General features: G+C 38.9%; 1 protein-coding gene across 7 annotated transcripts in view; it reads left to right on the top strand.

Annotated features, from left to right (window-relative positions):
• The window catches only part of Nrg1 (neuregulin 1), a 201,991-nt gene that overhangs the window by 87,672 nt on the left and 91,812 nt on the right, over nt 1-22,507 (top strand). For 5 of the 7 annotated variants that reach the window (XM_059245062.1, XM_059245066.1, XM_059245065.1 and 2 more), the window contains exon 1: nt 20-686. The exons of the other annotated variants lie outside the window; for them this stretch is intronic. In XM_059245062.1, the coding sequence (XP_059101045.1) occupies nt 20-686 (667 nt within the window). Of the gene's footprint in view, nt 1-19; nt 687-22,507 lie in introns of those variants that run through there. 7 annotated transcript variants of the gene reach the window in all.

Raw genomic sequence — 22,507 nt, 5'->3', positions numbered from 1 at the left:
GCCTTCTGGAGGTGAGCCGATGGAGATTTATTCCCCAGACATGTCTGAGGTAGCTGGCGGGAGGTCCTCCAGCCCCTCCACTCAGCTGAGTGCAGACCCATCTCTGGACGGGCTTCCGGCCGAGGAGCACATGCCAGACACCCACACTGAAGACGGGAGAAGCCCTGGACTCTTGGGCCTGGCCGTGCCCTGCTGTGTGTGCCTGGAAGCTGAGCGTCTGAGAGGGTGCCTCAACTCAGAGAAGATCTGCATTATCCCCATTCTGGCTTGCCTAATCAGCCTCTGCCTCTGCATTGCCGGCCTAAAGTGGGTATTTGTGGACAAGATATTTGAATACGACTCTCCTACTCACCTTGACCCTGGGGGGTTAGGCCAGGACCCTGTTATTTCCTTGGATCCAAGTGCTGCCACAGCTGTTTTGGTGTCCTCTGAGGCATACACTTCACCTGTCTCTAGGGCTCTGTCTGAACCCGGGGTTCATGTTACAGTGCAAGTTGACAATGTTGCTGTGGCCTCTGAACCTTCAGCAGGACCAACCCGGAAGAATCGCCTGTCTGCTTTTCCTCCCTTACTGTCTACGGCACCACCTTTCCCTTCTCCATCTCGGACCCCCGAGGTGAGAACACCCAAGTCAGCAACTCAGCCTCAAACAACAGAAACTAATCTCCAAACTGCTCCTAAACTTTGTAAGTAGAGAGAGAAAGAGAGATGATGATGATGATGATGATGATGATGATGATGATGGTGGTGGTGATGAAGGAGGATAACAGAAAAGGGTGGGCGGGAGCTTTGGAAGGTGTTCTCTAGGGGTCAACTATCTCCTTTGCTCTTGCATTTTTGACTGGGAGGTTTTGTTTGATGAATCATGTGATGGGGTGGGGGGTGGGGGAACAACCATATAGACCCCTAGGATGAATCAGTTTTTTTTTTTTTTTTTAACAGCAGCTCTGTGTAGCCAGATTAAGTCTGAGGCTGTCAATCAAAAACCACAAGCATCTTCATTCATGCTTTGGATTTATGCTAAATTCAATTTATTTGCAATAATTTTAGAAGTTAATGTCTGACCGTCCTTCATATTCTAATAGGCATGTGACTTCTGTATGCCAATAGGTATTATTTGCTAGCCTCCCCCTTCCCCAGAGTTTCTTCCATTCTGTCTCCTTGTAGCCCCAAAGTGCCTGTCATCTCTCTCCAGATCTTCCTCCTGCCTCTTCACCACATCTCTGTACTTCTCAATTTTCATTGTTTGGTCCTGATACTGCAGCAAGTCTTAGGACACCGTGCTCCCTCCTCTGTCCTCAGACCCTTGCTCTACTGCACAGGTCATACTTTTGGTTACTGAGCACTTAGCAGAGCCAATTTTCTTTTGCTCAAGACAGATTGCCATTCTCCACAAAGGGACTTTCCTAAATTAGTATTTGTCTTCTGTAATCAAATATTTAAATAGATTCCTTGCCAGTCATTAAAAACTACAGGGACAATTAACAAAGCTACCTTTTTTTTATTATTATTATTAAGATGTGTCATTTAACCCATAGAGCTGCCACAGCCTGGCTTAGTAACCTGTGACAGAAGAGACCTCATGCTATTAAAACAATATAGAATGAAACACTGGCGTGTGCAAGATGATGGAAAGTTGAGAGCCATGACTGGTCAGATTGTGCCAAATGTCAGCACGGAGCTTTTTTGGTTACAACATTGAAAGAAATGTTTTCAGTGTTTTCTGTTTCTGTTCTCTACCACTCTTTAGTTTTACCACTGAAGATTTACTTAGTAGAAGAAAAGGAAGAGGCGAGAGAATTTGATTCTCATGAATGCATGTACAATATTTTAGTGTTAAGAAAAGCTGAAAGCACAGAACCTGTGATGAGCACCCCTTCAGGTTTCCCTCTGGACTCTAAAAAAGAATAAGACCTCCTCCAGACATTTGTGTGAAGAATGAAGTTGTGCCTTGTGTTAGAGAAACTCAGAAAAAAAAAAAAAAAAAACTTGATAGATGCTTGTGATTCAAGATCTTTTGACGTGTTCCAGCTTGAGTGCAAAGGTTTCCCAAGGAAGCCTGCTTTTTTTCAGGTGTAATTAGGAGAGCCTCCCATAAGCAGACAGCACTTTGCATCTTTATCAAATCCCTAAAGTATTGTTAAAGATCTGACAGACATCTCTGCCTTTGCTGCCTCTTCCCACCTGGCAAAGTGACCGGGAAATAATACCCAGATGAAATGACGGGCTATAAAAAGCATGTGCAGATCCTGCCGAGAGAGGCAGAATTCGCCACGCAGGCAAGGTTACTTCTTTGTCTTTATTGTCTTCAACTGAAAGCTTCAGTTAAAATGTGCTGGCATAGGTTGACTTGGCCAGAAAAATTAAGGTAGCTCTTTGAAAAACTCTTCAGCCACATTGTAATTTTGTCATCTCATGGCCAGACAAAAAAACAGACAGCACACATCCCTGGCTAGGACCCCTTTAGAACTTTTGAGAAATTGATTTTGAAGGGAAATTTTACTAAGTGTTTTCAAAGGCAATATATTTCTCTCTCTCTCTCTCTCTCTCTCTCTCTCTCTCTCTCTCTCTCTCTCTCTCTCTCTCTCTCTCTTCTAGTCAGGGCACTGATTTTATGGCATTAGCAATAAGTAGGGAAGATTTACTGCTGCCTAAAAGCCTCACGGAGGAGGCTAGCTCTGGCCTGAGCGCAGCTGCAGCTTTCTCAAATGTGTTGGACGTAACGTCTGGGAAGCAGTTTTCATTTGAAAAGTTGGGGGGCGGACAGTTCATTAAAGCTCTGGACCTACGGGGTTGTCTATAGGAAAAACGTAACTTTTTGGACTTGGCAGCTAAAAAAGCAAGATTTAACATCTGTGAGCTAAGGTGCAGTTGGTCCAGGCATTTTTGTTTGCAGACTTGTAATGGGTTGCTTTTCTGTGTTTTTAAGAAAGATTGTAGTCATTAAATAAAGGGAGAGGGGATTTCATAGAATGCTGCTGTCATCTTGTAAGCTTGCTCATCTGTGTCAGTTAAGAAAGTTCAGTTTAGCTGTAGAAAGAACTGGGCTTTCTTTCATCATACAGGGTCTGGCATGGGCTATGCTACTGTGGCTTCGGTTTTCAAGTGACATTATCATCCCTGAAACATGCCTTGCCACCGTTCCGGGACTGCAGCCTCCCTGTCCCGATTTCCTCCTGCCTCAGCATATTCAGCATCTCAAGCACAGAGCTATAGCCTTCAAGGTCATAGTCTGCGAAGGGCTAATTGATTCTTCTTTATCCTGGAGCCTGAGAGAGTGCAAGAGTGACAGACATAGCCCTTGTGTCTGCTTTTGGTCCCAAGCCCAACTGACTGCCTTAAGTTTTTATTTTATATATACTAGAGTCATTCCCTTCTTTAAGGACTCTGGTCAAATTGTGACATTCTCTATCTTTGATAGAACAAAAGACAAAACATAGCATCCATTTTTAATTGCCTGCAGGTGTAATATTTATGTTAGGTTTCCAAAAATGAGCATTTTTAATAAGGTAATATAGCTTTTCATGTTTTCACTATAGTAAGTACACGTCCAGATTTTAAAAAATTGAATGCAAAACTGGAAAGAAGACATCCTTATTTGTATTTTTTATTCTTTTTTTCTATCATTGAAATGGTTATGTTTTAATATTAAGCTTGTGGTTTTTATAAAGTCACATACTACTTGAAACTGCTGTGTCTCTGTGTTGCTATAATATAAACCCAAGGCCTCCTGTGCTAGATATATGGCCTATTAAATTCCCAGTCTGAAGTATTAATTTTTTTCTTTATCTAAGCTTTATAACTTTTTCTGTCCTCCATTTATATGAAAAGTATGGGCTTTGGGGAAGTCCAAAGTGCCTATTACCAGAAAAAGAGCTGATTAATTATATTTTATCCAGGAAACTGTGGTACCATCTTGAAAGAAATTACTTTTTGGATGTTGGACCATACTTGAAAACAGACTCTTGGAGAGAAGGATATATTGGTATTTTTGTCTTAGGCCAAATTTGTTTTGCTTTGTCTTAAGTCTTCTTTGAGTAACATGAAAAGCTATTGTTGCCACAGCGACAGTTTGAACCCCACCATCTGCAAAAGATTAACATGAGTTGACTATCCAAAATCATCTCTTTCCTTGATTTCAAAGCACCTTTCATTTTTAATTCAAGTGGAACCTTCTTCCCGCTCTGCATGACAGGAAGGTTATTTTGGAACAGCAAACTTCTAGTAACTTCTCTCCCCCTTACCCTCACGTGTTTAAAATGGAAGACAATAAGAATTGCAAGAGGCTGACAAAGGCCTACAGTTTGAGGCAAATGATGAAATGATGAATGTAATCCTTTTACTCCAATTCACTAATCTGAAGTATTCGATGACATCTAAAACAACAGAAAATATAGTATTCTGCACTCCTGATTTTAAGCAAGCTTGTACATGTGCACATGTAGGTGTGAGCACACATACACACACACACACACACACACACACACACACACACACACACACACACACGAACGTCCACGATTACCACTATTTCCTCCTGTCATCTCATCCCTCTGCTTGAGACTTAAAGCTGGATACTAACTCTAGTGTTTTAAGTGGCATTCAACTAACAATTAAGCAGGTACTTCAACTGGGACCACTTGCCAAGCCTGTACGAGTCACATGTCTAAAATTGAATTTTCCTCTCATCTTCCTGTTCTGCTTTTATTGAATTTTCTATCAGGGTATTCTTTTCCCTCTGTGCTGGATCATCCATACAGTGTTCTGCTTGCTGTTGGAAACAGCTTGAGATACCCAGGGTGAGCTGTTTTCTAAGATGTAGCAGATGGCTGTGTGGCTCACCTCTTCCTTGCACATCCCACTTCTGAGATTTCCTCTATATTCCTCTGTGACCTACAGATCAATTTTTTTTCCATCCTGCCTTCTCAATTGTGTTTTGAATCTGTCTTATCGTTATGTCCATGCCATTTGACTTTATATACTAATATCTTACTGAATTTTAAGCATCTCCACCTGTCTTTTCACATGCCACTTTATTTCATTTTAATACTGAATGGCATTTACACATATTACAAGCACACATGCAAAACCATTGTCTCCGACTAGTAAAAGACACACGTGTTTCTTTTTAGAAAAATCAACTTCAGCTATTCTTCCCTTCTTCATCTCTCCTTCTTGTCCTTTCCTGTGCTAGATGCAAGCTTCTCCCTTGACTTGGTGATATACTTGTGCCTGTCACCATTTATGCATTCCCAGAAAATGATTATGTCCCAAGCCAGGCTCCTGACTTCTTCCTCCGTTCCCTTTCCTTTTAACAACACTTCAGTGTAGTATCCCTTCAAGGCAGGAAGGAAGAGATTGTACAGATTGCAAAATTAATGTATTAAAAAACAAGTTCTGGCAGTCTGGAAGCTCCTGAAAACCAAAGCTCTAATTCTTGCTCACTGAGCCTGGTGAACCATCAAGGAAACCACAGAGTATACTACATCTAGTTTTGTGCTCGCTTTTCCCAGTTTATGTTCTCACTCTGTTCAGTGTTGCCGGTTTTCTCTTATGATTTCCTTTTTTCTCCCCTTCACCAAGGGCATGTTAAGTGCATAATGTGTACTCGCCACTGCACTTGTCTAGACTGCCTGTTTGGCAGTGAAAAGCTCACTGGGTGGCAGTAGAAATGGTGGCTGTCATGGAGCTTGAGCACTGGTGGAATAGGAGGACTCAATTTGGGCTACAGCTGTACTTTTTTATACACACACACCACCTCACTCCAATGTTTCCTCTCTTGGCCTCCATTTAACTCCTAAACTTCCCTGCATATGTTTTTCCTCCCATATACTAAAACTGAACATCTGTCTAAGAATAGGATATGTCCTTTATCATGTAATGATACTAATCCTACTTTTACTACTCACAAGGCAGGTGACATTAGGAAAGTCATGTTTGGCCAGTGTGGCACTATTTAATCAAGCCTTTTGAGCAGAACACTCTGTAAAGATGCAAAGTGTATACATAATTCTTTTAGTATATGAAAGTTGTAAGGTTATTTGCCGATTCTAGTGAGCTCGCAACTGTAAATATTTACATTTTTATATTTTTTTGCTCATATTTTTTATCTGTTGTCTTGGCTTGTGGAAAACATCAACAGTAATAACATTTTCTGAAGGGTTTTTAGTTTCACTGCCCAGAGAAAGGCTAGAATCCAATCATCATTTATGAGTTCTCAAGCCACATAAAGGCCTAGATCCATACACAATTTGCATGAAGATTGATTGAACTAGACTTAAATGAAGTCAGCTGCTGCAATCTTTATTGTAGTACATTTGACTCTCTGTCTTTGTCTCTCTCTGTCTTTGTCTCTCTCTCTCTCTCTCTCTCTCTCTCTCTCTCTCTCTCTCTCTCTCTCTCTCTCTCTCTGTGTGTGTGTGTGTGTGTGTGTGTGTGTGTGTGTGTGTGTGTGTGTACTTGAAGGTTATATCCAAGTAATGTAGTAGGTGTCTTGTGCTTGTGGCACTGGGTATGCTGAATAGTTTTGGAGATCTGAATTAGTTTCCAAGTTGAGAAAACACAGGATTAGAATGATGAAGTGACTGACCCAAGGTCTCTACACCCAGTTAGTGTCAGCAAAGAAGACTAAGGCTCAAGGGATACTATCCTTGCTCTCTGATTTCCCCTCAGTTTTTAAAAAAGTGGTTATATTTAACAATAAATATTTCTATAATTCAGAAAGTTTTTTCCTCATTTATTCAAATTCTAATTAGTAGATCTTTTTATCATCCCACTGCAGAGAATTTTACACCCATGATTTTGATCAGCCCTCTGGAGATTGGGTGTCATCTTCCAGTGACTAGTGACTAGTATATGAAAGAAGTTGTTCTTTGTTTTTGGTTCTTCTTGTTTTGTTTTGTTTTTCCATCAAAGTCATTCCAACTAAAATGTGTCAGTTTTGGGGAAAGAAACTGTAGTCAGACTTTTTCTGTCCCACCAGCCAGCTCCCAAATAATCACACTGAGACTTTTTACTAATTATGGAAGCTTGGCCATAGCTTAGTCTTGTTCCTAACTAGCTCTTAAAACTTCAATTGACCCGTATCTTTTAATTTAAGTTGTTTTACATGGCTTGGTTACCTTTACTCTGTACTCCCCATGCTGCTTCCTCTCCATCTGCCTGGCAACTCTGTGTGTCTCCATCTTTCTTCCCAGCGTCCTCTCTGCTCAGAACATCCTGCCTGGCTATTGGGAGTTCAGCTTTCTATTAAACCAATCCGAGTGACAAATCTTCACAGTGCACAAAAAGATTCTTCCACAACAAGAAACTAATTCCTCATTAAGAGTATTGAAGCAATGGCAAACATTTCCAGGAGATTTGTGAGCCAAGCAAGTTATTAGGTATTTGACCTGTGATACCCCTCATAGCTCTGCTCTTTCGGTCCCTTCTCTTAAGGCACTATTTTGCACCTGGGTAGACTTGAAATTTAATCCCACTTGTTCATAACAAGCAAGAATATTCCTCTGAATGTGCTTCCTTCTTTGTGTCTGGCAATAGTGATGTTCACGTCTTGAGGCTTTTAGAGAATTAAATGGAATTCGGTGAGCAACTGACCCCATGCTTGAAACATACTAAAGGTTTAAGAATAAATTTAGGAGCTGGGGATGCTTATGAAGATCTCATATGCAAGTGGAGCATTGCAGAGGCATATTACGTAAGGCCTACAAGAGACGCTTGATTTTAAATGTCAGCTCTACCCCTACCAATCACTGCAACCTTAAAAGAGTCACCTTGGCTACTTGGTTTCACATCCAAACAAATGGGGTCTTCCTTTGCATTTCAGGCTGGTATCTGCTTATGGTCACAGGTGTGAACATTTCTAAGGAAAAAGTATGAAGTGTTTTCACAAGTGAATCACTTTGCTCTGTCTCAAAGTGATATAGAGATTTCCTAATGACTTGAGCTCCAATAGTGTAAACGAGTGACTTTTTCTCCCACCCATAAACATTGGTAGAACATACATAAAGCTTATTACTCTATGGGCAATCTCCAAGAATCCTTGAGTAAGGGGCTTTGCAATGGGCAGTGTTATCCAATAATATACAGCAAGAAGCTACATAAGAACTACATGTGTACAGAGAAAGACAGACTGGAAACTAAAACAGGGTTTGTCTGAGTGGCTGGAAATACTGGTGGGGAACACTTTAGAAGCAGCACAAGGAAATAAGTTCAGCTGGATAGATCGAGAGTCCTTGCTTTGAAATAGAGCATGTGCTTTCTCTTTGTTATTCCAAGCTCAGATTTCCTAATCCCAGAAGACAGAAATTGAGGCTTATGAGCTATATTTAGTATTTAACAAACCCATGGCAATAACAGTTTACGTAGAATAGTTCCATATAAGCTAACTCAAACATAGTCATTATTATAATTTAAAATATTTAAGTGTACACAATGTATTTGTGCAGATTGCTATACATAATTCATGTGTATCTAATATCCTTAAGTAGAATAGGAAATGATTTTATGAATAGTGAATAAAACTAGATAGATCACTTAAGCTGTATGGAAAGAGATTGCTGATTAACAGATTTAGGGAGGAGAATGGAAGAAAAAAAAACCTAGGTCCATGTATAATAGGTAGAGGATTTTGAAAAGCAAAAGTAAGATAAAATCTGTTGTACAAGCAGAAAATAATTCACACACACACACACACACACACACACACACACACACACACACACTTCCACTGTAATGAACTTAAAATGAAATCTTACCTGGGAGACTATCGATTTCAGTCCCAAGGAAGATAATATTTTTGTGGTACACTGACTGTTTTTTTTTTTTACAGAGCGAAGCAATTTTGTAAGTGCTTGTCATATATGAAACAGTATAATAATAAGCATAATAAATGTGTTTTCATTTGTTCCTTAATGTAAAACTAGGAAAGTATCAGGGCTTGCGTGGTTTGATCATTCTGATTCTCATTACTTCAAGTATGATAGATGTTCTGCACAAATTGAATTGAGAAGCAACTGTAGCACTAGAGGCCACTACTTACAAGGTAAAAATATTTGACAGCCATCCAGATTTTTACCTGGGTATTGGCATTCTTCCGACTGCGCAATGCAAATAGGCAAATAGCCCAAGTAAAACTTGGTGGAAAAGGATGGATTGCTTTCTCCTTGGGTAGAGCATTTTAAAATTTTCATCAGGAGCATGATGCAACACACAAGATGTGCTGTAGTGTTCTGTGGTACACACTCAAGTGTCTGAATGGCTTTTCTTGGGATGGCCTTCTCCTGGCTGTCGGTTCTCAGTACGAAAATATCTCTTCTCTAACTGACAACCCCGTAAGTGAACATTACACTATGTAGACATTTACATAAATGTACATGGAAGAGGGGAGCAGCTCTAAGGACAGCAGTGGCTAGAAGAAAGCTGGAGAGTTAAACAGAAATTTGACAGTAGACTTCTTAGGCCACAGTGACATTGGTATAAGATGCGGGGATCAGTTCATTTCCCCAGCTTGTCTCTCTTCTGCTTTGTTTTTCTTTCTTTCATAGTTTACACCCCAGTTGCTTTTTTCCGTCCTCTGTGAGCGAATATATCACCATTATTCCATCTCCAGGGATTTCCCTTAGTGTTTCTCCTCTGCATTTCTTTCCCTCTCCCTGTTCCAAGGCCAGCGTCCCCAAGTATCAGGGTTATGGAGTCGGTGGCTTAGCGTAGCCGTGTTTTCTTACTGCCTGAGTTGGGAGAGAAAGCCCGTGAGACCCTGACCACAGACTGGACCACTATTAGCTTGATGACTTTGATGATGCTCCCTTCCTTTGCTAAGTAGCAGGAAGTGTTTACGTGATGAAATATGGTGGAGTCGGAGCAATCAAAGCTCCATAAATAAATGAAATGATAGAAGGATGGTGGAATTGAACTCCTGTTGGCATTTGTTTGTAGTCCCTTGCTGAGCTTCCTGGGTCATAATTGCTTGCTCTTGGGGGAGCAAAAGGAATCAGTAGTCATTGATTGTTACATGATGCTAAGTTTTTGCCTACAAAGCAAATCCTTAGAGTGATGAATGGCAGGATTCACATTGCCACTCTGATGTCCCCTTACTACAATCCTTAAAGCTGGAGGGCATGGTAGATTTCCCATCATGCAGCTCTGGGTCTTTGTAAGGAAAAGAAAAATACTGTCAAATAGCTGACACATTGCTGAGAAAGTGAAAAAACATGAAATAAAGTCCTTTTATCTTTTGACTTAACTGATACCTGATAGACATCTAAATCAATTTCTATTCAATACGTTTAGCTCTGCAGGAACCTGATCAACAGTTTTAACTGGAGCTTTGGGTCTAATATTTATACCAAAGATTAGGATTATTGTTGTAATATTTTGGCTCCTAATATGTTTAGGAATCCCCTATTATTCAAGATTATCAAGTTTTGTATATCACTAATGACTTTTTACCTTGAAATTTACTTATTTTGGGTTACAATGATAGTAATCTATGACACTTGTCACCACTATGTTTTTAAATGACATTAAATAGGAGACCTTCATAATGTTGAAATTTTGTGATGGTTTAAGGATAGACTGTAATCTCATTTAGATATGTAGTAGAAATTCTAGTCTCGTTACTAAGCAGCCTCAGGCCTTTGTGTATTTTGAATTTGTGTTGGGATATTGTATAACCAAGATTAGGAATTCAGAGTTTGATGGCATCTTACAGGCAGTACCTGCCAAACCCCTTTAGTACAGAGAAACACATATCACAGTATTTACCAGCAGTCTTCCTGAATAGATGATACACTAGTGTATCCTGTGCTTTCAGCTACGTAGTATATATGAATCCAATCATTTTTCTGTAGTTCTAATTTGTAGTTCTCATCAGTGGGGGTTTATATTAATGGAATCTTACAGTTTGTTCCATCCAATTTTCAAGCAGATTTAACTTTTATAAAAGAATACAGTTTTCCTTTAAAAAGGCTCTGCTCTCCAGGGATCAGTGAGTACTGATGAGCGAGAAAGCGAGAGGAATTCCTTGGTTCTCAGGGTCCCTGGATTTAGTAGGGTGGGGTTGAGTTCCCAGAAGTCTTCATTCTCTGTTGCTACTCTCTCACATGTTCATTGGAGGGTGACAAGTCATTAGACATTGATCACAGCACTTAATAAGCTTTGAACACATAAACACTACTAGATTATTCATGGTCCTTTATGGGCCTTGTTTTGAAACCAATTGTGAAATTTTGTGATTCATAAAGTTGAAGTTATTTTAATTTAGTTTTTATTCCTTGAGTCTATAGTAGTCAATATTTAGAAAACACTCACATTGTCTCATAAATTCTTCTCTAGTGTGTGACGTCCTCCCACAGAAGGACCCCAGACTTGCTATCTAGAGAACCCCAGCTGTCTGCCACCTCCCACCCATATGGACCATATTCTCACCAGCTGGGACTCAGCCCTGGATGTTATTTTATTTCCTCCTTCAATTCCTTTGCTCATCCTATTTCTCTACCATAAATTTTTATTCCCTGTATTCTCTACCTTTCCAGATTCTTCTCAGTCCTTGAGTTTTACTTTCTAAATAAGATGTGGTCCCTTGTCCTCCAGTGCCCCTTGCTTGTTGACTGGACTGTGTTAGGACTTAACCCTGAAGCTGATGTGACGTTCTTACTGTACTGAACAATTTCTAAGACCTAGAGTTACAACTAATTCACTCCTGTGCCCTGGATAGTACCAAACAAAGTATTCTCTATGGAATAGGCATACCATTTTTGTGTGTGTGTTTTAAGAATAGAAATGATCACACCAAGTGTGATCTGAAGACATATATTAAATCTATGTATCTAGCTATTGCAAAATATATTGAGACAAAATTGGACATTTAAACATAATTTGCAAAGCTTGGCTGTGTTGCAATATCATATATGCTCTCTTAAAATTCTCATAACTGTGCTTGATGACCTGAGTTCAATACCCAGGACCCACATGGTGAAAAGAGAGAACCAATTTCTATAATAAAAGAAAGACTTACACACTTACCATAGCATACATAAGACACAAATATATACACAAATAAATGCTGTAAAACTTGTTATCATAGCCAGGCTTTGGGGTACGTACACACACTCAGAAGGCTGAGACAAGAAGATTAGGAAGGAGTTCAAAGCCAGCCTAGGCTTTACAATAAGTTTGAGATCATCCTGAGCTACAGAAGACTGTCTCAACAAAGAAAAGCAAACAAACAAAAAAACAACAAAACTAACAAAGATTAGCATAGTAAGGCAAAATGAACTTTAGGCCACAAAGTTTGCCTTGTGGTATGAGGACTAAAGTCTCATGTCTGGGTCGGAATCCCAGCCTTGTCTCTGCTGGACAAGCCTTCATTACTTCATGTATAAACACTATTAACTGTGCTTTATTCATGGGTTTGTGAGGATCAAATTAGTTAATGAGTGTTAAACCGTTAGACTTAAAATGCCCTATGCCTCATGGCACTCTGCAAACACAAGCTACCATTACTATACATTTTTAAGATTTAATTTCACTTACTTGGATTTGAAACTTTGGTATTACTGTATCTGGCTGGAAGAAAAGGATGGGGCTTCCAGAGATATGCTGCTAAAGATGTGGACATGTCAGTACTTTGGTTTAGCTTGTTCTTTTCCCAGTGTGATTGGTGTTACCACCAATTCTGCATTGTTCTCAGGAAAGAGAAGGGCAGAGAGGGACAGTCATTAGTCTACCTACCAGTGAGATGACAAGGCAGTTTAGTACAGAAAGCTACCATCTATGGACACAGATATGACAGTCACATGGATGTATCCAAACTTACTACTGTGACCTCTCACTGCCGTAAAATGGTAGGCCAACTCAGAAGAAGAGAAGCAGCTTCTCTTAGTTTTGGGAGAAGAGTTAAAGGGTCTCTAAATTCCAAAATAATCTCACTCTCATAGGACAGTAATCTCCTTATCAAATAGACTCTGTAAACTGAGGGATGATTGGTGCTATCAGTGGCAACTGTGATTTTGGAGTCCCTGAGTTTTATTAAGATCACAGAAGAATTATTAACATTTAAAGATATGAGAAATCATAGAGATAAGCTGGTCAGACTATTTTACTTCATTCATGAAAAATAAAACCCATAAATGTGCAATAACTGGGCTTCCACATGTATCGCTAGCAAGTTAATAGGAACTGGTCAACCTGAGGGCAGAGGATGGTGGAAGAACAGAGACAGCCAATTTCTGGCCTCTTACAGTTCAATGTGCTCAGAGATAAAACACTTGCTGTTCCTGGGAATATAAGGTGGTATGCAGGAAGCATGGAAATATTATGCTTAAGACATTTAAAGCGTAAGCAGATCGATGACTGTGAGGAATGAAGTCAGGCATCCTTAGATGATGGGCCTTTCTCTGTCATTCCTGGAAGCATATCTGTGAATCTGAGGGATCATGGGTATTTAGTGTGCCAAGAAAGGCCAAGAGCAAAACAAACAAGTATGTTGAGTGTCTAGTGAATGGACTAGTTTGGTTGGTGTGCAGGAATTGTGTGTTGACAGCTTACATTGGCTAGGCATGCATTCTATGCTTAGTGTGTATTACCTAATCTTTACATAACTCCGTGATGTATGACTATTTTCCTTTTCAAGAAATGAATGGCACAGATAGTAACATTATGTCAATGATGACAGGGATGGTTTTAGTGATAATCTGAATATAGAACAAGGATGTAGGAAGTAAAGCAGAGGTGTAAGCCGGGTCATAGAGACACAATTCCTTAGACTAATCTAATGTGGGAATGAAATGTTTCTGCACACATCAGTGACTTAGAGGCTGTTAAATTAATGAATTGCTGAATGGTAGCATCATGCATTCATTAAACATGTATTATTAGGTTCTACTAAGTGTTTTTTGTATTTATCAATGTATGGAATTGGTGGATTTATGACAGGAAATAACTGTTCCAACTTGCAGGGAATATGCAATGCTTTTTCCTGATATAGTCACTCAGATAATGTCAATCAGTTGTCCCTTAACATGACAGAGAAATTAAAATTGCTAAGACATAGACCATAAAGGCATTTTAAATTTACTTTTCAATGGTATTTATTATTGCTGATGGATGGAACTCTTTGGGATGCACATCCTTTTTAATAGACACTATAAAGAAACTTATGTACTAATATGTATTTGTGAATAAAAATTACAAATGGAATAACATATTCGGATTGTATTTAGCCTATTAGGGTTCATAGTCTCAGCACAGGATGTGTGTTCCAGTCCACTGAGCATAGCAAATTTCCTCCCCCACCCCATTTATGAGCAGAATAGTTAAAGCTATGCATCCCTTGCATTCAATTCAAAATGTGACTTGTGAATTGCAGCTGTTACATGCAGCTTTTGCAGACAATTGTTAATGCCATTCTCAATTTATAGCTCTCTCATCCATGTATTTTTGGTGATGTGTGCACTTTGTCCTAAGGAAAGGGCCATTACAAAGCTAAAGGTGCTATCAGTGCATAGCTTTAGCTTCACAAAGCTGGCAAATGAAGTGAGATAATGTAGCTTCATGTACTGCTTAAACACCAGCTATTGGTATCTGGAGTTTATCAAACATGTATGGGTACAGATGTCACTGTTCAAAAAAAGAAAAGTATTTTCTCATCTAGCTGTGTATTTAAAGTAGTAATACTTAATACCATTAGTAAGTTATTTTTAGAGTGAAAAATTTTAAAGTGTGGCAAAATACCCTCTGATAATTAAAACAGTTTATGAAAGTCGCTTCCTTGCAGAGTCTTTAGATTCAGTGGGTCAGATGGGGCAGGCCAGTGGCCTGACTGTTTTACTAGGAGTCAGTCTTCACGCTTGTGCTCCACTTGTAGGGGAACAAATGGAGATTGCCAGTGTTTCCAACTGAAAATCCAAAAGTAAAATGTGAGAGAATTCAGTTGAGACCCACTGACTCCCTCCTTCAGTTTGTAACCTTGTAAGCAGAAGCAACGTTTTCATATTTTTCAAGGCTGGGATTTGGAAGGAAGGGTGGGGAGAAAAAACAACCTTTTCATGTCGTTATTACCTCTTTGTTCTGAACTGACCTAAAATTACTACAGGGGCACAAACATTGTGGACACCTATGGCTCGGTATATATGTTATACCTATGGAGGTAAAGTATGTATAACTTGAAATTTCCCATCTCAATCATTCTACAGTGTGCTAAGCTAGTGTTAGGTAGATCCACATTGCTGTAAAATGTTCCAGAATGTTCTGATCTGTGCAAATCTGAAACTGTTCTTCTTATTGAACATCTTGCTATTTATCCCAACCCTTCAGTCCCATACAGCCACCACACTACTTTATTTTTGTAAATGTAATTTTGTAAATAACATTAGATACCTCATGTCTTTCCTGACTGGCTTTTGGAGGAGGGAGAGTGTAGTGCCCTCCAGGTTCATTCATTGTATAGTATTCATGAGAAACCTCTTCCTTTTGGAGACTGAATAACATTCCATTGTATGCATATATCAGCTCCTCCACTTGTCCATCAATAAACACTTAGTTATTTCTACTTCTAGATTGTTGTGAAGAATATTGATATGAACACAGGTGTGACACAAGTTTTTTTTTTCCCTTTAGAATGTGAAGTTAAAATAATACTGTTTTTTTTCTGAAATGGAATGTGTGAAAATATTTCCCATGAAAGCATACTAATAAACTCAATTTCCTTATTATATATAAATAATTCATTTGGGGAAACCTTGGCCCTGATAGCTCTGTGGATTTGAGAAGATACAGTGTGTACTTCCTAGAAAGCTACTTTAAGTGTTTTTCTTTTCTTCTCCTTTTGATCCCTTATAACCATCCTTATCAGATGCATTCAAATTGATTGTCTGATTGCTCACAAGCACATAGTATTTCAAACCAGTCATCAATCTCAAAATGAAGTTGCAAGAACGATCTTGTGGTCCTTTTTCATGGATGATGATGATGGTCGGAAGAAAGCAAGGACTACTATGTTGGGTCTTTACAATGCAAGGTCTTGGGGCTAGCAGGATGGCTCATGGGATTAAGTGTTTGCTCTCTGAGCCTGGCAACCTGACTTCAATCCCTGGAATCCAGGTGAGGGTGGCAGGAGAGAACTGATTCCCCATGGTTATGCTGACCTCCATACTTGTGCTGTGGCATATCTTCCCCAAACACACACACATCATCTATACACAAATACATAATAATGATAAGTAATAAATAAAATGTAAAAGGTCTCAGCCAAAGATAACTGTCCAGGTCCTATATTCTTTACTATTAAATCCCCAGAGAAAGTCTCAACGAGGATTGCCTGATAAGATTGAGTGTGTAGACATGGTCAGTGAGTTGTTTTATCTAACTGAACTCTTAGTAGTAACCCAGGTTAGACCACAAGTGAGTCTAAACTGGAGAAATGAGTGTAGATGTAGATGAGTGAAGTATTAAGATGATGATGACTTTGGGGCATCACTGGGATTGAAATCCTGGGATGAGCTTTCAGATTAGGGAATCTTTGGGATCACAGTGATCTCACACACAGCCATCTCACCTGGGGCTTTAGAACTACCATGCACTATTTATATAAAAACTAAATACACTCTCAGATCCTATTGTCATATTTAATTATACAAAGTATTTTTTAATGTTTTGTTTGGTGATATTTTGCTTTAGTTTCTCAGAGTAAAACATTGTTTTCTTTGAATTGTATTTTCTAAGATGCCAATTGCTCCAGAAATAATAGACTTCTCCTCCATAAACCTGCTGGTTAGATAAGCACAGCTTTAGAGATAGAGAAAGATGAGTCAGGATTCCTTGCTCTTAGTATTACCATTATGGATACAATTTATGCTGCAGACAGAAATCTTTTCTTCTTTCTGTATTACTTAACAATCTTTCTTTTACTTGACCAGAAGAGAATTCTTTTTTTGATGTTTTCTGATAGCGAATATTTCTTTAGTGTACGGGATAAATGAAAGTATCTGAATTTTGCCAGGCAGGGGATGGCACTGCACTATATAGGATTCAAGTGAGATTTTGACAGCTAGATTCTTGCTGGGAATTACTTACTTAAGCCTCAAAATACCCCTGCTGGCACCCTGCTTATTTTATATTGCTTGAGATGTTCATTATCTACTCTTCATCCATGGCAAGGATGGGATTGATAAAAGGTTGACATGAAAATTATAGGGGAAAAATGCAAATATCAAAAGGGAGCATACAGCATGTGTAATGTGTTCCCTGCCCAATTATATGGATATGGACTCCTCCATAATGTATGAGTATTCAAGGGTTTTTTTCCTTTGCTTTTTACTTTATTATTTCTCCCCCCCCCCTTTGTGGAGGTCCACTCCAACCTTTCCATACATGGTCACAGAGCCCAAAAGGAAACATCAAATAAACCGTAGAGATTAAGATATTCCACCTTCCGTAAATAGCGAAGCTTTTCCTTTAGCAATCTTGAAAAGAAAATAATCAGGACTGCTAAAGCCTGGATCTACTTTGGATTGTTCGCATGCTTAAAGCCCAAATGGCTAACTTTGTCCAGAAGGCAGTAAAGCAGGTAGGTGAAATCAGATTAGAGCCTGCCATTTGGACTTAAGCAGCTTTTCACTGCTGTGTGCTGACATTTAAGTTAATAGAGTGATTTCTGAGGGTTCCCCCCCCATATTACAGCTCATCTGACATTTGATTAAAATGTATTTCATTATTTAATTTTGACAACATGATTAGAGTTGGTCTTATATTGAGTGAGGGCTTTCAAAGTTCACACTTTTGCCTCATGGCATATGCTAAAACTCACATGATTTTCCTAGGTAGCATGAACCCTAACCATGCCATTTGAAAACATTCTCTGTTTTTTTTTTCTGTTCTTATATTCATTAAAAAGTTTTGAAGTAAAAATAAATTGCAAAAGGAAAAATCATTGCCACAGTACCTTATTCTTTTCTTTCTTGTTATTGTCTTTAGGAGTTATGTACATTACATTTGCATCTAGCTGAATAGTTTTTCTCATAGTTTGTGTTTTACAGTTTAGCATTAGGAGTACTTTTTTTTAATAACATTAAGTGCTAAGACACCTGAAATTTTTTATGTTTGATTTGTTATGGACAAACCAAATTTCTCTTTCTCTCACTTTTAAATGATTTTCTTTTTAAAATAATAAAAACCTATTTTGAGGCTGTATCTCTTTTCACCATAGGCCAGGCCTCCAGTGTACAAACTGATTTGGCTTTTGATTTCAAGGGAAAGGAGAGAGAGAGATTTGGAAGCTATTAGTCAACTTATTAACTGTCAAACAAATGAACAATATTTCCATATGGAATTCCAGGTTTATTCTTACTCTCTTCCTTTGGCTTCTCCCTCCCCTTTGATGTTACAAAGACAGTGGCTGGAGGTGCTGGTGGCTGGATTCTCTCCCCAGCCAGACTTGCCATCTCTGGAAGCAGGGAAACATATTGCTATTGTTGGGATTCTAATCCTTCCAGAGTCTGTATTAAAGGCTTCATCCTCAGTTCGGTGCTATTGTGAGGCAGTTGGGCATTGAAGGGATGGGTCCTAGTGAGAAGTCTCTAAATCATCATCGAGGACATGGCCCTGAAAGAGATTTTGGAACCCTGACTCTTTTCTCATCCCCTCTTTCACTTTCTGGCCACGAGATGAATGACGCTGCTTGACTGTGAGCTGTGTCACAATGTGTCCCCACAGGCTCCGAGCAACAAAGCTAACTAACAGGTATCCGAAACATCTAAAACTGTGAACCAGAATATACCTTTCCTCGTTATAATTTGCTGATCTGAAGTGTGTTTTAATAATAAAGAGGACTGTTTCATATATCCAGACATTTGAAGTGGTCATTAGCATGCATGCAGAAACCCAGAAAACAAACAAAAAAAAAAAAAAACCAAAAACGATGAATCAAATAAATGAAGTGTGGGGGAGGTGTCTTAAAAATGTGTAAGTACTTCTGCACACATTACCTCAAGGTGCACATTTGTGCTCAGAAATCATTTGTTAAGGGAGTGTACCCTGGTGGAAGATTTTTCGCGGGCCAACAACGAGAAAGTGGATGCTCAGAGAACTTTTTCGGTATGCTGACAATCACATATCTGTAGAAGAATGATGAGTAGGTCTCCTCATGATAGTTAAACATTGCACATGTTAACTGACTTGATTTCATCATCCCATATGTACTCACTATGCTGTAACCAATCAACAGTTCTCAACCTGTGGGTCACGACCCCTTGATGGGTTGACAAATGACCCTTTGTCACCTAAGACCTTCAGAAAACACCGATCTTTATGTTCTAATTCATAAGAGTAACAAATTACAGTTATGAAGTAGCGGTGAAATATTTTTTATGGTTGGGAGTCAACACAACATGAGGAACTATATTAAAGGGTTGCAGCATTGGGAAGATTGAGAGAACCACTGTCGTAGATGAACGTGATTATGATTTGCCAACTGAAAATAATACTAACAAGGCTAGTTAGAGTGGTGTGCTCCTATAATTGAAGCCCTAAAGATGCTAAGGCAGGAAGATTGTTGCAAGGCTAAGCTTCTAGGCTACCTAGTGGGTTCCAGATCAGCCCGGGCTACAGAACACTGTGTAAGGACCTGCCTCTAAAAGAAATAAGTCAGTAAATAAAATGAATGAATGAAACCACACATCTCACAGCGAGAAGCTGGCAAGCTTCACTAAGACTTCAGCCTTTGAGGCCATTAGGCAAGATTAGCAAACAATGTACATAGGAGGCTTTTTTTTTAAATTAAATTATTATTTCTTCTCTCAGACTGCTTTATTTATTTGGGGTTGCCTTCATGCTGTTTAGTCTTTAGCACATGCATTTGTGTGTATGTAATATATATTTACGTGTACAATATGACTTTCTTGTGTGTGTGTGTGCACACATTGATGTGTACGTATGTATCCTTGACTAGATCCAGTTTAACTTTTGATCTAGAGGGTGTGAGAAGGCAGCTCACTGACCAAGGCCAGCTGGTCTTTGATTTTTACTGACCCATTCTTTCTTCGTCCTTGTCATACTGCAGCACTCTGTTTTACAGTCCCTTGGGATTTTTCACATGGTTGACTGTGGGGCCTGACCTGGAAAGGCAAAGGCTGATTTGATTAGGGACTTCTTTCTTTCAGGTAGCTCTCATCAGACAGCTTTTGTAACAATAGGAAGAGTGGTAGGCATTTCCTCCGGATAATCTTTGGTTTATACCACAGGGAAAACCTTGCCTTCACTAATTAAGGCTCCTGCGGAATATGTGCAGTACAGGCAGTTTCATTACTAATGGGATTATATTCATTTTAACAGAAATGCATGAAGCAGAGTGGACACACATTATCAGTTTCTTGCTGTCTTCTTCTGGCGTGATTATTAAAATGCAAGTTTTTATAATAAGGAATATTCCAGAAGGAGAAACTAATAGTGTTATGAGAATCTTAAGATGGAATCCCTGAAATATCTGTATAAATTTAGAGTGATTTGACTTAAACAACATGGCTAGTCAGCTCAGCCACAAGTGCGTATGTACTGAAGCTACACATTAAACTTACGTATCTGGTTAAAAGTCATTATGTTATTTAAGTGTTTTCCAAGCTTGTTTTTTTTTTATAGTAAACTGTACTTTATTGGAGCATCTTGTCACTTTCTTTCTGACTATGCCTCCACCTGCCTTGAAGCTACAGCTTTGTCTTCTCACTCTCTTCCTATCCTCTGCTTTTCTCTGTTGTCTAGCATCATGACTTTACTACTTTCAACATTTCTAATTGATCTCATTGCTCTGCTATTGTTCCTGCAGTGTTTTCATTGGAAGAGCATCATATCAGAACCCCCAAATTCAAATTCAGAACCAATTAGTTCATCTTTGAGTTTTTGTTACTAATAGCAAAATTCTAAACTAAATTCAAAGAGTCACCGGGTACATGCATTATGATATAATGTAGGATAGATATGCTGTGTGTGTGCATGTGCTCACATGTAGGCTAGAGGGTAGCATGGAATGTCTTCCTGTACTGCTCTCAGTCCTACTTTTTGTGACAGGGTGACTCATTGGACTGAGAGATTACTGATTGGGTGAAGCTGGGCAGGGAGCTGCAGGGATCCTCCTGTCTCTGCCCCCCAGCAGTAGGATTATAGGCACATATAAGCACATCCAGCTATTGACATAGGTGCTGGAGGTCTGCACTCAGTTCCTCGTGCTTGGGTGGAGGACACTTCACTGATGGAGTTGTCTTTCCAGCTCCCAGGAGTTATTTTTAGAGTTAAAAGAATCCACTTGTATGTATAGAGAATGACTCACCAAGCTTTTACAAATTAGAGAATGTGTCTTTTACCTTCAAATGAAAAATGCATTATTGACTTTCATAACACTGCTGTTCTATTGCTTTATACTATAAAATACAAGCTATTTATTAGTATTATTAGTATTAATATTATACATTCTGATGTTTTTAATGCCAAAAAGTAATGAAAAGACCTTGCAAAGCACTCAAGTCTCCTTGATCTCTATTTCATAATTTTGGATATAAAGAACTTTTTAAACTAATCACTAATATTAAAATAATTACCTATTAATAAAAACAGAAATATGTAAATTATCCTCAGTGAGCTTATATGTTACTGTTAAATTGTATATAAGAATAAGCATCTTCATTGACTAGAGTATTTACTTACACTGTTAAACCAAAGTCAAAGATACATCATGCAAATGTATGTCATCATAAACTATTTTAAAGAAGTTAGATAATTCTACCAACTGCATATTGTCCATCTAATTAATGTAATTTCGTACTTATCACACTATGTAAAATAAAATCTTTCAGAAGTTTCAACTATACTGATTATTATTGGAGAGGTAGTGCTATGGCTTGAGGAGGTAGTTGATAAACTTTATACATCATTTGCTCAGGAAAGGCATCTCCAAGTGTGCTCATATAGAATCCCGTGTTCCAGCACCGGTTTAAAACATGTGTAGAGAATAATAATACAAAACAAGCAATTTTAAACAATGATTATGACCCTCCACTGCTTCCACTTCTAGCATTTCAGGTTAATAGAGTAACTTACAAGTTGTAGTGTAAATTATAGCTCTCTGGAAGTGGTAAGTAGGTTTAGAAATCGAGTATTGAATTTCCCCCCTTGTAACCAGCTGCTGTCTGGAGATGGCAAGTCTAGCCTGCAGGAGGTCTCCCTTTGGGTAGGTGTTTCAGCCAGGGTTTCTCTATCATTCCCCCTTTGAGGCTCTTTGCATTGCTCTGCTTTTCCATGAGCCCCTGGGTTGCTGCCTTGAATCATCTGGTCTCCAGTTTCTATACAGCGTGATTTGAGCCTGCCTCACAGTAATGCTGGCTCTCTTTGTCCATTGCTCTAAGGGTTGAGGCAAAATTCTTCCCTCTTTAGTGAAGATTCTTATGGAAATATAGAGAAAGCACAGGCTTTTTCTGGGCTAAAATTGCTGTATTGTGATGGATGAAAAGATGGAGGAAACAAC

This window comes from Peromyscus eremicus, chromosome 17 (genome assembly GCF_949786415.1).
Source record: "Peromyscus eremicus chromosome 17, PerEre_H2_v1, whole genome shotgun sequence".
NCBI classification, from domain to species: Eukaryota; Metazoa; Chordata; class Mammalia; order Rodentia; family Cricetidae; genus Peromyscus; species Peromyscus eremicus.
Note: the sequence above shows the minus strand (reverse complement) of the source record. Positions and strands in the feature narration are given on the sequence as shown.